Source organism: Sminthopsis crassicaudata, chromosome 2 (assembly GCF_048593235.1).
Source record: "Sminthopsis crassicaudata isolate SCR6 chromosome 2, ASM4859323v1, whole genome shotgun sequence".
Taxonomy (NCBI): domain Eukaryota; kingdom Metazoa; phylum Chordata; class Mammalia; order Dasyuromorphia; family Dasyuridae; genus Sminthopsis; species Sminthopsis crassicaudata.
The window spans coordinates 388,936,569-388,950,314 of NC_133618.1; the positions used below are offsets into that span (position 1 = coordinate 388,936,569).

Here is a 13,746-nt window from a genome sequence, read left to right on the forward strand (position 1 = left end):
CGAATCTATATGTTCTAAAATATTTATTGGGAAATGGCTGAAAAACTGTTATGTATGATTGTGATGAAATAGTGCTGTGCTGTAAGAAATGAGGAATAGAAAAAAATGAGCAGGTTGGTGTTTAGAAAAACATGTTAAATAATACAGTGGAATGAATCAAGAGAACATTATATACAATAATATTGTTTGAAGAGTCAGAGAAAGAACTACATATGGACTTATATAGTTTATGGTTCCATATATATCTATTTATCAAATATTGGCCTTTGTTGATGTGCTGTTGGGAGGAAAGGAGGAAGACAACTTGGAATTCAAAATGTAACAAAAAAACCTGAAGCTGAAACTGTTAGTCACTCACACAATAGGAGTCTGGCAGGATTCAAATTTCTTCCTGACTTCAGGTCCTACACTCTATTCACTATGCCACCTAGTGGCCCACGGAAAAATGCAGACTTCTTTCCATGTAACAGAATCTAATTTCAATCTTCTTTTCCACCATACTCTTTCACTCTTTTAACCAAATGGTACTATTACTATCGCTAATGTATGCATCCCATTCTCCCAGATCTGCCAAGACTGCATTTTCTTTACCTCTTACAAAACTTAGTTTACTTCAAAGTTCAATTTTAATGCGTGCTTTCCTACATGAAGCTTTTGACTCCCCTAGCTATTAGTGCTTCTATCCCAAAACACTTTTTATTTACTTTCTGCATAATATTCATAATCTATTTTTGTACTTATATGTGTAAATGTTGTCTGACTCAGAAAACAGTAAGCTCCCTGAAAGACAGGAACTGTTTCACATCCTTTTATTACCAGAACAATACCTGCAACTTAGTAGGCATTTAATATTTGATGATTACCCTTAGGGATCAAGTGCCTGATCATCCCTAGGATTGGCAGGCAGTAGTTCTGCTCAAGAGATTTATCTCTTCTGTATGGACCTTTCCCCCTGGATATATTGTCTCCAAATGAGCCATTTATATCTCCTAGCACCGAGCACAGAAACAGACAATCACCCTTTCCTTGGCAGCACAGTCACACCCAATGAGGCCACTCTGAGATTTTATTTGCACTGATTTTGCTAAAAAGTGTTGCTGAGGTAGAGCCAACCGCCCAGAACTGGACAGGGGCAAGGATCATAGGAATCAGGAAGGAAGGGAGGAAATGAGTCTGGGATAGGGGTAGAGGCTGCAGTCAACCCAGAGAAGATTAATATTCGATATAAATCATTAATATATTAATAAAGAACATAGGGATGGGGCAGGCAGGAAGATGAGTCAAGTAAGGAAGACTTTAAGACCATGGGAGCAGGTGAGAATAGGGAGGTAGTAGAGTGGCCAGTTAGATCCCCCGAATATGAGTGGTGTGAAATTGCTGGCAGGGCTCCCAAAGCCTTTCCCAACCTTCCCCAGCTCAATCTAGGGCATATGCAATAAAGAGGGTTTCAGTCGGAAAGAATCAAAGAAGGAGAATACACCTCTTTTACGGGGGGCAGCCCCAGCACCTCCAACTCCACCCTTAAGCAGGGGGAGTGGGAGAGGCAGGGGTCCTCCTGCTGAGTCCATAGAGCTTGTCCGCTTGAGGCGAAGTCGAGCTCGAGCTTGGGTGCCTCGAGCTTTCCCTCGAGCTGCAGAGGCCACAAGACACTTCTGGTACTGTACCTAAGAAAAGGAATGCAATACAATACAGTACAACACAATGTAAATGCTTAAGTACCTACTGTATACAGTCCTATGATAGTTAAAGAGAAATATACAAAATTAAGGAAAGGCACCAGACCTGCACTCAAGTAGTTTTTAATCTAATTGGGGGATAAAACTCAAATAGATAACTATAATAGCAATATTAAGTATATTAGAGTTATACAACTTAAAGATCTGGAGGAAAGGTTGTCACATTTTCTTGCTGAAAATCAAGGAAGGATTCCTAGAATATAGGGCTTTTAATATGAATTTTTAAGAGTGGGTAAGATTTCAACATGTGAAGAAAGAGAAGGAAGAACATTTGAAATAGAAATTAACATGAGCAAAGGAAAAGAGCCAGCAGATCAACCACATCTTAAGTTTGGAGGATAGAGAATAGTACTCTGACTAGATCATAAAATGCATGAAGGCTGTAAAAATAGAATAGACCTTAATGCCAAGGAGAACTCTGAATACTACTTGAGGGTAAGAGGGAGCAACTGAAACTTTATGAGGAAAAAGTGACATCATCAGGTCTAGACACAAGATTATTCTGGCAGGAATGTAAAGGGCAGGTTAGAACCATCCAAAGATAGCATTCTTTTCCAAAGAATGGATACAGGACAATTTTTGGGGAGACAGTACTGAGGGCTTACCCTAGGGTGTTTACAATATAGAGAAGGAGGAGGTGAATTGTGGTATTGTGGAAGTGGAATTAACATTAATAGGATTTGGGCAATGATCTGCTGGGATGTGAAGGAGAAAGGAGATATCCCAAGGTTATGAAAATGATCATAATGAGGAGTGAGGGAATTCTCCAGGTGAAAAGCATGGAGGGGAACAGCAATCTGAGAAAGAATCAATTTTACGGGATAGAAGGAGGTGGGGAAAGGGCAGTTTCATTCTATCTGCCTACTACTCAGCACCTTGAAGCTAACTGAGAAAGAGCCAGTCAAAAGCTGTGTGCCAACTGATGTTTGCTTGCTCCTCTATCACCATGTGGGCTCCCTAAAGGGCAATAGCTTCAAATGCTAAGGAGGAATCCATGTAGGCCAAGGGGCCCTTAGAGATCAAGAATGTTATGTACCAGTTAAGGAATGAACTAGTTATCCAGAAAATACCACCTCCCCCTTCCCAAGGCCCCTCCCTCATCCCTAATCAAGCTCCTCCCTCCCCTCAAACTCACCATGCATGCAGCCTGAACAGCCTCAGAGAGTGCCCCAGCATGGGGCTGGCACCAGAAGGCAGCACACTGGAACCGTTGGTGACCAAGATCAGCAATGAGTCCAAAGGTGTGGGGGTCATGGCCAACACCAATGAAGGTCACATGTCGTACTGGACATTGCCACAGCGGCTCTTCTTCTGCACCCAGTTCTGCCTGTCCCTTTCACCCACCCCCAATATGCAATCATCAGTGAGGGCTGGCCCCTTACTCAGGACCTCCCCTCCCGGGAATGTTTTCCCCTCACTCCTGCCTCATTCATGGCCTCAACCCCTGACTCAGTGGTCCTGTCGAAGTACTCCACAAACAATAATGCAAGATCTTGGTTTCCTCCCCTTTCCGACTGAAACTGGGATCTCCTCTTCCTAGCACTAAATGGTTGCCAATCCCTGTTACCTGGACAGGCAATGCAGTCATAAGTGAGTCAGAGACGCTGAGTATAGTTGGGGCCCAGGAATGATGGTCCCCTTGGGAAGTCAAGGCCCCAATGGCTTCATTCAGCACATCCATCCCTGGGGAGGGAGAGATATATCCATTGCAGCTTTTATCCTGGTCCAAAGGGATGGGAGTCTGGGAGGTTTTGACCTCAGGGAGACTTTTTAAAGACAAAAATAGTGGGGGAATCTGGCTCACTTTGGGCCAGAGAAAAAGAGAGTAGGATGACCAAATAAATATAATCATGGGGCTAGAGAGGGAGGATCAGGCCCTCAGGCTTTTATATATAATATATTATATATATATTTTTTTAATAATATATATAATATATTTATTTATATAAATTATATATTATAATAATATAATATATATATATATATATATATTTTATATACAAACACTTCAAGACATATACTTCAGAATCTCACATCTTATTTCTAATCCCATTTCCATTCCATGCTCCACCCAGCTGTGTCTTAAATTTCCTCATCCCAGCAGTTCCTTACCCATGGCCTTGCTGACTGGCAGGGTCCCAACATAGAGAGCTTCATATTGCTGGGCAGCCTGGCTCACCGCATCAAGAAGCTCCACTGAGAGGTAGATAAGATCACTGTGGCCCTCTAAAAGTAAGCATTCCTCCCCAGAATATTCAGTGCAAGTGAAGCACTGGAGAGAAAAGCCTCACTGCCCCAATTCTCAGATCTACAAACACGTGGGTAGATCCTGCCACTTATAGGGCTCCTCATTGTGAAACAAAAGCAGAAAAGGATGGACATAAAAAAAGGGCAAAACTCCTGGGGCTACTTTCCCTCCCATTAATAACCGTCCCCCAAGCTACCTCTGCAACTCTACTAAACCTATTTTCATGGCCTCATCCCTGTAGTCCCTACCCTTTATCTCATCCTCTGGCAGTACCTTGCCTGGGTAGATCCTCAGGGGAAATGGGATCCAAGGAACATCGAGGAGGGTCACCACTCATCCCAGCTCTCTCTGACAAGATCTGCAACATAAATACTCTGGGGTCGGGGGTGAGAGATCAGGCAAGGGGAACTCTTCGGACTCATGTTGTTCCCATCTCCCTGTAGTCCCCTCCTACCCTATCCCCTTCAGGGTCCCTCACCTGGGCACATAGCCCATGCAGGGCACTGGCAATGGCCTTGGCTGGGACATCACAGCGAAACACGTGGCATTTCAACATGCAGGTGTCCTTGTCACCCGCCACAAAGGCGAAGTCCCTGTGAGAGGGCAGGGATGGGGTTGGGGAGATGAGTGATGGGAGTGAAAAGGAAAGACACTGGGAGGAGGGAAAAGATAGAAGAAAAGATATCTAGGAAAAGAGGAGAGAAGTCTTCAGAGTGAAAGGGAATGGAAGGAAGTGAGGAAGGAAACGAGATAGGGCACTTGGCCCTGCCACTCACCTGTCTCTGATCCAGAAGCATGTGAAGAACACAAGGGACAGTCAGACTAGCCCTTTCCTGCTTCATCCCCATCCTTCCCAATCTTTCCAGAGGCGGAAGCTCAGTTTACCCTCCCCACCAGGCCCATGCCAAAACAAAAGAGGAGCATCAGCCTTCAGCAGGGCCAAATCTGGGAGATGTCTGGGGCTAAGGTCCAGCATGGCAAGGCCATGGGTCTGGGGTCTGGAAGGAGTCTAGAATCAAGGTCCGACTTGGCAAAGTCAAAGAGTTCATGGGGGTCAATGTCAGAGAAGTCACTCCTGGGGGAGGGGGGGTTGTGAATCTTCAGGAAAACCAGTTGTCCAGGAATTTCTCACCGGCCATTGGTGCTGCCCACACCCCAGACTCGGATATGCACAAGGGGCTGACAATGGATTAGGCTGTGGTCCAGGGGATTCACCAGACTCATCGTGTCTTTCTTCAGAATCATTAACATGTTCTGACCCTATAGAGTACAGGGGACGGGCAAAAAAAAAAAAAAGAGTTCCCTTGAGTAATGAATGAGTTATGGATGATTTAGGCTCCAAGGGGAGACTGAGCATAACTTCTTGGAAAATAAAAAAGGGAGTTGAGTCTAAAGACTAAATCCAGAGGCTTAGAAAAGGGAAAAGAAAAAAAATTGGAGAAAGTTCTAAGTGCCCCTAAGGTCAGAATACTCAAACCCAAAAGGGATTTAGAAGAGATTTAGTCTAAACAGGTACTAAAAGTGGGGTAGTAACATGTCCAAGATAATACACACAGAGCAAGAGACCTGACTCTTGTCTAATGATTTCAAAAAACAAGAGTGCTTTGCTGCCTCTAAGCTTGAATGTTTCTAGCTTTGAATCCTTCTAGCCCCAGTCACAGAAGAGGAGAATTGACAGGCGGGAACAAATTCAAGAAGCCAAGAGATAGGCTCACCTCACCCCAGGCCCTAGCAGGGGGGCGACTTTGACCTCGGCTCTGTGCCAGCTGTTGAATGCAGTTGTTGACAGCAATGCTGCTCTTTCCAGGTGCCAGGTCCTCCTCGGGCACCTCCACCCAGCCCAGAGAGCGCACTGCAAAGCACTGATAGATGGTAGGGCCGGGTGGGAGAGAGTCAATTGGGGAAGAGGGAATTTAGGAGTTGCAGGAATGAGGAGCAGAAAAGCCATGATCCTCCTCTATGGATGTACCATGTACATGGGGTTTAATGAGGTGAGGTAGTATATGCCACCATCATGCACGTGAGAAAACCAAGGTGCAGAAACGTTAAATGTCTCATTCACTGGCACACAGCAGGTGTCAGCATCATCCTACCAGGTAAATTCATCATCCCCTATGAGAGGAGACCAAAGCATAGCCCATGATGCCTTTTCAGCTCTGGAAACACAGGCCATTGTCCTCTTGGTACGTAAAGACAGGCTCTCCCATGACCCTTCCCTGCCACCCTATGCCTAAAGATCTCTCTGCTCCAGTCTGCAATTCTAAGAGCTCACTAAGGCCTGCTTCCACATTCCCAGGGCATCCCTGATGCTGAAAAAGAGATACTGGTACCCACCACCCTCTACCTTGGAGCCTGGTTCCATGCTTCGGATGTAGGCTTCTTCCCCACACCAAGGCAGAGAAGTCCTGAAATAGAGTAGGGCTAGTAAGAGGAGGCTCTCTGTAGAGAAGGACGCCAACTGACGTAGAACCCAAAGAGCCCAGAAGAGGAGGCATCATTCTAATATGGTAGCCACTGGGCAAGATGACTGGCTCTGGTCATCTAGCCACAAGTCGGATGACCCGACTGCCCTCTTCTCCCTCGCTTCTCGGTGGGAGCTCACAGACACTGAGATCCACATCCTTATCCTGATTACCTTCGGTCCAGGGAATTTTCCAAGCTAGAGAAGGATCTCCCTTTGGGGGGCCGTAATCCCCATGCCCCTTCTGTGCCCTATGGAGAGGAAGGTCAACAAAGTCAAACAGGGCCTCTAGCAGAAGAATTACTAAGTTCTCCAGCCCCCACCAGACATGATCATCCTCTTCCCAACCCCTACATACCGAGTCAGGTGGCATGGAATCCCCAGGTTCCCAGACTGGGCGCTGCCACTGAGTGCTGCCACTAGGTACATGCCAGTAGTAGGTGCCAGCAGCATCACGGATTTTCCGCCAACCAGGGGGCAACCCGGGCTCTCCCTCTAGGCTCTGGTCACTCCATAAGTCATCTGTAAGAGCACCGTGGTGACAAAATGCGGCCTCAGGAAAGGGCCTTAGGAATCATCTCATCCAACTCGCTCATTTTGCAGATGAGGACAATGAGTCCCAGGGAGCTAATGAGCAAGCAAAACAGGGAATCCTTTCAAGGGTTCTGGGCTTGGGTCTGGATATTCTGTTAATTTCATGATTTATTATTTAAGTAAGCGGCTTCCTTTGCAACTCTAAGGTTTTTTTGTTTTGTTTTGTTTTGTTTTACTTTGCGTACATATTTAAAAAAGAAAAACCTTCTAAGACAACACATAGGCTTCACCAGACTGCCAAGCTAGTCCACCACTAGGGCTAGGAGTGCCAGAGCTCCCTCACCAATCCGCTCCCCCGTCTGGTCCCGACCCTGGCAAAGCCCCTTTCTCTGGGCTGTGCATGCCTGGAATGGGAAGGGACAGCCGCGATGGGCGTGGGGGTCGCGGTCTCCGAAGTACAGGTCGGACATCCCCGAGCTCTGCATGTGGAACGAGGGTCTGGGGTCTGCTTCAGTTGCTCCCTCAACAGTTCTAGGCTATAACACCCACCACTTTCCGACCCAAACCCTGTAGGGCATCTGGTCCTGCTCGGTCCCGCCGGGGCCAAGGTTTCGGGCTCCTCCAAACACATCTCTGCCACCCTCCCTTCCTCACCATCCCTGGCTCCCTAGTCTCCCGGGACCTCTCGTGTCGCCCACCCTGCCCGGAGCCCCACGCACCGTCGCAGTTGACCAAGATGATAGCTAACATGTAGTCCTTGCCCAGCATGGCCCCGGCCGGCCCGTCCTCCCAGCCCGACCTCGGGATGCGGCTCCTGCACGCCCGGCCCCTCTGCGCCACTGAGCGGGGCTCGAGCCGCACAAACACGGGGCGGAGTCGGGACCCGGCCGGGTCGCGGTGAGCTCAGACTAGCGGGAGTGCGACGTCTGCGAGCGCGCACGTGCGCAGGCGCGATGGAGGGGGGGGGAAATCCCCGCGGGCAGGGGCGTGCATATGTGCATGCGTGTGCGCGGGGACCCTGCCTAAACTACCCCCGCCTTTAGGTGCGAAAGAGCTCTTCGTCCACACCAGACGGGTCTCCTTGGTGCAGCGCGGCACACACCTGTGCCAGGCCCTCCGACCCTCGCGGGCCTAGCTTACACTCTCCGCCGCCCCACCGCGGACGCTCGCGCACCGCACAAAGATGCCCAATCTGGGTGTTCGACCCAGGACCGACATCATCGGGACTCGCCTGCCCGTGCGCCCCCGGAACTCGCGGAGTGCGGGGGCGTGGCCGCAGCTGCGCACTGAGCGCCCCGGGGGAAAATGGCGGATGACAAGGTGAGTGTCCGTGCAGGCGTGGGGCTGTGGGGAGGAGGGCTGTTCTCTGTCCCCTGTGCTCCTCAGACACTGTTCCGGGTGCCGGATCCGCTGTCTCCGCCTTGCAGACTCCAGCCCCACGAGAGCTCTGGGAGCTGGGGGCTCAGGACACTGGAGTCTGGTTTTAGCGCTTGACATTTAAACTCGCTGGGTGGCCTGAGTGCATTACTCCCCTTCCTGGGCCTGGCTTGTGGAAAGTCGCCGGCTGGGCCGCCTCCCCGCCGAGCCTGCCTCCCAGGCCGCTCAGCCCGCCCTCCGGCTCCCATCCATTTTGTAGAAGGCTGAGTCCGGGAAGGGCAGAAGGGACCCCGGCGGGGGCGGTACCCCGTGTCCATGGCCCCCCGCCGGCCGGGAGGGAGAGTTCTCCCACTCGCGGGCCGGTGCGGCTCCCCCGCCGGCCCTCTGTTTCTAGGTTAGTCTAGCCGTCTGGGAAGCACTTAGCCTTGGGGGAGCAGGTCACCCAGACCGAGGATGGGCCTTCCCACACGCGGGTCGGATTCAGAGCCGGGAAGTTCACAATTCTCCGCACGCTCGGAGGAACAGTGCTCATGTCAGTACCGTCTGCCGGCTCCGGGCAGTTCTCTAAATTTCAGGCTCACGGCCGAAGAATTGGGGCCAGAAAGAATTCTGCTTTACCTAAGTACCAAATCGGTTATCTCTCCGTAGAAAGGCCTGAATCTGGCTAACTTGTATGGAAAGGGCGCTCTCATCCATCAGTTCAAAGGGAAACCCCTTGGGTAAAGGGCTCCTGCTTTGGGACATTCTTGTTTGGAGCTGCCAGTGCTAGGCCGGGGTAGTAAGAGAAGGTTCCAGAAGGTGGACCTTAGAAAGCAAAAGAACTGTTCTGGGACATGATTTACTTCTTGAGTTCTCCTTGTGCGTTCTTGAGCTTTGGTAGACATGAAGAAGGGGGAGGGGGGACAGAGTACAGAGGACTCAGTCAAACTGCCCTGTAAAAGCTGCTCTCTTGCCCTAGGACTCCATGCCAAAGGTGAAAGACCTGGCATTCCTAAAGAATCAGCTGGAACATCTACAGCGGCGACTGGAGGAGGAGGTCAAGACAGGTGTGGAACAGGTAATTGACAAGGTTGGCATGAGGGCACAAGTACACTCACACAGTTCCCACCTGATACCACCTGATGGTGGTCGTGGTGTAGCTGAGGTCTGGTACTTTGCTGGATCGTATTCTCCCTCCTTCTGATGTCTGCAGTTTTATAACAGAGTATAGACAAGAGCCGTGTGAGCTACAGAAAAGGAACTGTGGCAGGGAAGAACAAAGGCTTAAAGTGGTAGACCACCGGCAGACTGACTAGTATTCTTCTGGGGTTTTCCGACCAAACAAACTTGAGAAAATATCTGTGTACTCCCTAAGTTCCTGGCGGGAAAAGGAGGCAGAGGTTTTCAGCCTCATTGATAAGGCCTGTGTTCCATCTTGATTTTCCATGCTCCCTGTCTCTGATTTTCTTGCAGGAAGGCTCGTTCCTGTCATCTCCTTTTCTCAAGGGCTTCCTGGCTGGCTATGTAGTAGCCAAGTTAAGAGCATCTGCAGTAATGGGCTTCGCAGTTGGTTTGTGCACCGGCATCTATGCGGCACAGTCTTACGCTGTCCCCAACGTGGAGAAGACGTTGCAGGATTATCTCCGATCCCTTCGGAAGGGACCTGACTAGTGGCCTTCAGCAGTCCTCCCTCCAGGTCATCTCTAGGAGGGCTCTCTTGAGAAGACTTGGAATCTGGGTCAGCATGGATAGGCAGCACACCTGACTGTATAGTTATCGAGGATAGAGTCAGGCTATCTTGCCCTATATCCAGCTTCCCCAGGATTTTAATTGCCTCAGCTGCTCCAGACCACAGATGTTTTCTCCTTGTCCTGTACCTCTATCCTTCCTTCTTCCCACCAGCATCTGTGCTTCTAAACTGTGTGTATGTTCAAACCTGCTTCTTCCACTACTGATTATCCTATGGCATACTTAGTTCCTCATCAGTCTGATAGTGTAGGAGCCAGCTCCATCACTCAATTTTACCAGATGGACTATAGGCTTCCCCCCCACTCTTCTTCTTGCCATTACTTACCTACCTAAAGGCCTAGGTTGGTAGAGTGGGGATGAATGTGGAAGAAGGGGGCATACCGGGCATAGGGCGCCCAAGCCAGGCCCGATGGGTGCTTATGCTCCTCCTGTCCACGACCATGTATGGTGCCCACGCCCCGCTGTTGGCCTTGTGTCGAATAGATGGCCATGTCCCTTTCCGCCCCTCTTCAGCTGTGCTTTGGACGGAACTGACCAAATTGCTGCTATCAGCATTCTCTCTGATGGCCCGACGGCAGCCCAGACTGTGGGACACTCTCCCGTGGCGCCAGGCTGCCCCTTTTGCACTCTCTGCACTGCTCTACGGTGCCAACAATAACCTCGTCATTCACCTGCAGCGGTACATGGATCCCAGCACCTACCAAGTGATGAGCAACCTCAAGATTGGCAGTACAGCTCTCCTGTACTGCCTCTGCCTGAACCGCCGTCTCTCTGCCAGACAGGGGCTGGCACTGCTGCTGCTGACTGGTGCCGGAGCCTGTTACGCCGCCGCAGGCCTCCAGGATCCGCAAGGCCTCCTCCCACCCCCGCCAGCTGCGGCCATGCCCCTCCACGTGACCCCCCTGGGGCTGCTGCTGCTGCTCCTCTACTGCCTCATCTCAGGCCTCTCCTCAGTCTACACCGAGCTGCTCATGAAGAGGCAGCGCCTGCCCCTGGCCTTGCAGAACATGTTCCTGTACTCCTTTGGGGTACTTATGAACTTGGGGCTCTATGTGGGAGGTGGGCCAGGCCCCGGGCTCCTAGAAGGCTTCTCAGCCTGGGCAGCATTGGTGGTTCTGAGCCAGGCCCTCAATGGACTGCTCATGTCAGCCATCATGAAGCATGGGAGCAGCATTACCCGGCTCTTTGTCGTCTCCTCTTCCCTGATTGTCAATGCTGTGCTCTCAGCCACCCTGCTTCACCTCCAGCTCACAGCTGCCTTCTTCCTGGCCCTCCTGCTTATTGGACTGGCTGTACATCTCTATTATGGAGGCCGGTAGAGCCCGCCCTCTGCAGCTACTTGGCCCTCCGATGCTATTAATGCAGGCTCAGTATTACTGTAGTCAACATTGTCCTTTCCAGTAACAAGGACTCACCTTGTGGAGAAGGTGCTTCTCTTCTTCCTTGTTGGAGTTGGAAGGCCCATCAGGATGGGGGCCGCAGGGGGTCAATAGAGGTGTTAATGATTCCAGTCTTATCTTAGCCTCTTTCTACCTATCTGCTGACTCTTAAGTGACTGCACGTCTTCCTTCCCTTGTGGCTTTAGCCTGCTATTTCCTCCTGCTAGTCCCAGCCAGAAACCCTGATTGAAGTGCCTTTGAGAGGACAGGGCTGCAGTCAGATACAGGGAAGCCCCTGGTAGAAGGAAGAGGTCTGAAGCAGAACTGAGTTTTTGCTATGGAAACACTGTTATTGGCTCAAGTTTGTCCCCCAGGTTCTGACAACTCCTGCTTCCTTCATTGTGTAGAACAAAGGGGAAATCAGTTAGGGATTCTGCCTCTATCAGCTGCTGTCTGGAAGACCAGAGGCCTAGCTCTCACTGTATCAATCCTGATGTCCCAAGCAGTGAGCCATTCTTCTCACTCCATCCCTCCTGTCCTGGTCATTTAAACTCCATCCTGGATTACTGAGATGTGAGCTCTGAAAACTAGCCAGAGTTAGGCAACAGAAAGTCTTTTCCTGTTTTGAGTACTGAGTATTTTGTTCCCATAGGTAATACTTGCTTTTCTAATACATCTCTCATCTAGAGCAGAAATGGGCTTGTTTTAAGTCTTTCTCCACTTTATTGACTCAGATCCTATAGCAATGCACCAAAAAGCCAAAATGTTGCAGGCAACTTTGACCTCCTTTGTCCCATCCCAATCTTTCTGAAAAGTTCTGCCAGTGCCATGGTCCATAATGTCTGGCAACTCTACCAATTGGGTGTGTCTCTTCTCTCTTCCCCCACCCTCCCTTACATCCAATAAACTCCTGTAATTACAGAGGGAAACTCAACTCTTCCCCTCTATGCTGCTGTTTGTCCAGAGTCATGACCAAGTCTCCTTTATCAAATCAGGGATGAGCAGGTTCAGAAGGAATGGTACTTGCCCTCTCTTATGGCCCATATGCTTTTGTTACAGTCTGGAGGGCTCTCATCAGCTCTGTTGCTTTATACTCCTGGATTCTGCTCCTGCTAGGAAATCTTGGCCCTTGGCTTGGCCACTTGTCCTGTGATATACCCTTAATTCCTAGTAAGCCAGAAACTCCTTTTCAGGAATAAATTAGACTAGGGCATGTAGGATTTTTCTATAGCTCAAATCAGTGTCTCCTTCATTGTATAAGCAATAAGGTCTCAATAAAATGTATTTGGGAGTAGGGATTTCCCTACCATCTGCCATGCTGCCTGTGTCTTGTGTCCTCTGTAAATTGAAACCATCCCTGATTCTAATTGAGTTTTTTGCTGCTGCTGAATTGAAGATCTTGGAGAGTCTCATATATCTTAGATGGTAAGTTAATGGTGTTAGGTGTCATGTTTCAGGCACCATGAGGTCACTGAGTGCCAGAATGGTTTGTGCTTTCATTGAGTTTTAAGACAAGAATGAGTCAGTAGAGTAGGACCCCCAAGCCTAGGTCCTTTCATACTATACTATACTATTTTCATACTATAAATTCCAGGGGAAAATGAAAACAAAAACCAAACATAAACAAATTTAAACCATGCAACTCTCAACCCAATGCAATCTGGCTTCTGATCATCATCAGTAAAATTATTTCCTCAAAGTTTATCCATAATTTAAATAGCTAAATCAAATTAACTTTTCTATATTCTAATCCTTTGATCTGTCACTTAATATTGTTGATATACCTCTCTTGGATAGTAATCCATCTATATACTTCTGTGATCATCTCTCTTCTGATTTTCCTGTATATTTTTTTATATATACCTGAATTTTCTTCCATTTCTTGCCTCTTTAAAATGGATACTATCCTAGACCTATCTCTCCACTCCCACTCTTATGATTTCTCCCTTGTCAATTTCATCAGTTACCACAGATTTCAACTATCTTTTTGCATGTGATTCTCAATGAAACCTGAATCTATCTACTGGATGTTTGTAGTACATTTCCCCACCTACCTGGATATCCATTTGACTGCAAATTTAAATTGTCCAAAAGACCTGAAATCTTCCCTTCTACTACTCTTCTCCACAACCAACACTTAGAGATATGTAACCTCAGGTTTCATCTTTGTTCTCTCATCACCATCTCCCTTATACATTCACATTCACTCAGTTTTGTCCAGTCTATTTCCATATCATTTCTCATATTCATCCCTTTCTTTCCCTCTGACTCAGAAAAAATAGC

The 13,746-nt window shown here is 48.8% G+C and overlaps 3 protein-coding genes across 4 annotated transcripts; 2 read left to right on the forward strand and 1 right to left on the reverse strand.

The window, feature by feature from the left end:
- Positions 1–1,048: 1,048 nt before the first annotated feature.
- On the reverse strand, positions 1,049–7,949 carry APBB3 (amyloid beta precursor protein binding family B member 3). Of its 2 annotated transcripts, none has more exons than XM_074291573.1 (12): positions 7,699–7,949; positions 6,804–6,967; positions 6,620–6,696; positions 6,329–6,389; positions 5,700–5,846; positions 5,117–5,244; positions 4,463–4,577; positions 4,258–4,342; positions 3,849–3,932; positions 3,304–3,419; positions 2,872–3,069; positions 1,049–1,664 (listed from the first exon to the last, which is right to left on the reverse strand). In XM_074291573.1, exons 1-12 carry the CDS (start codon positions 7,745–7,747, stop codon positions 1,422–1,424), a joined length of 1,467 nt encoding a protein of 488 aa, XP_074147674.1. In that variant the 5' UTR covers positions 7,748–7,949; the 3' UTR covers positions 1,049–1,421. The 2 variants fall into 2 exon arrangements, with proteins under 2 accessions (XP_074147674.1, XP_074147675.1); XM_074291574.1 differs by having other exon boundaries at positions 2,872–3,063; positions 4,463–4,602; positions 5,115–5,244.
- Positions 7,950–8,158: 209 nt separating this feature from the next.
- Positions 8,159–12,779, forward strand: LOC141556796 (SLC35A4 upstream open reading frame protein). Its single transcript, XM_074291580.1, has 3 exons — positions 8,159–8,299; positions 9,315–9,413; positions 9,809–12,779. Exons 1-3 carry the CDS (start codon positions 8,285–8,287, stop codon positions 10,004–10,006), a joined length of 312 nt encoding a protein of 103 aa, XP_074147681.1. The 5' UTR covers positions 8,159–8,284; the 3' UTR covers positions 10,007–12,779.
- On the forward strand, positions 10,441–12,779 carry SLC35A4 (solute carrier family 35 member A4). The gene has a single exon (XM_074291576.1). It carries the CDS (start codon positions 10,441–10,443, stop codon positions 11,401–11,403), a length of 963 nt encoding a protein of 320 aa, XP_074147677.1. The 3' UTR covers positions 11,404–12,779.
- Positions 12,780–13,746: the final 967 nt, after the last annotated feature.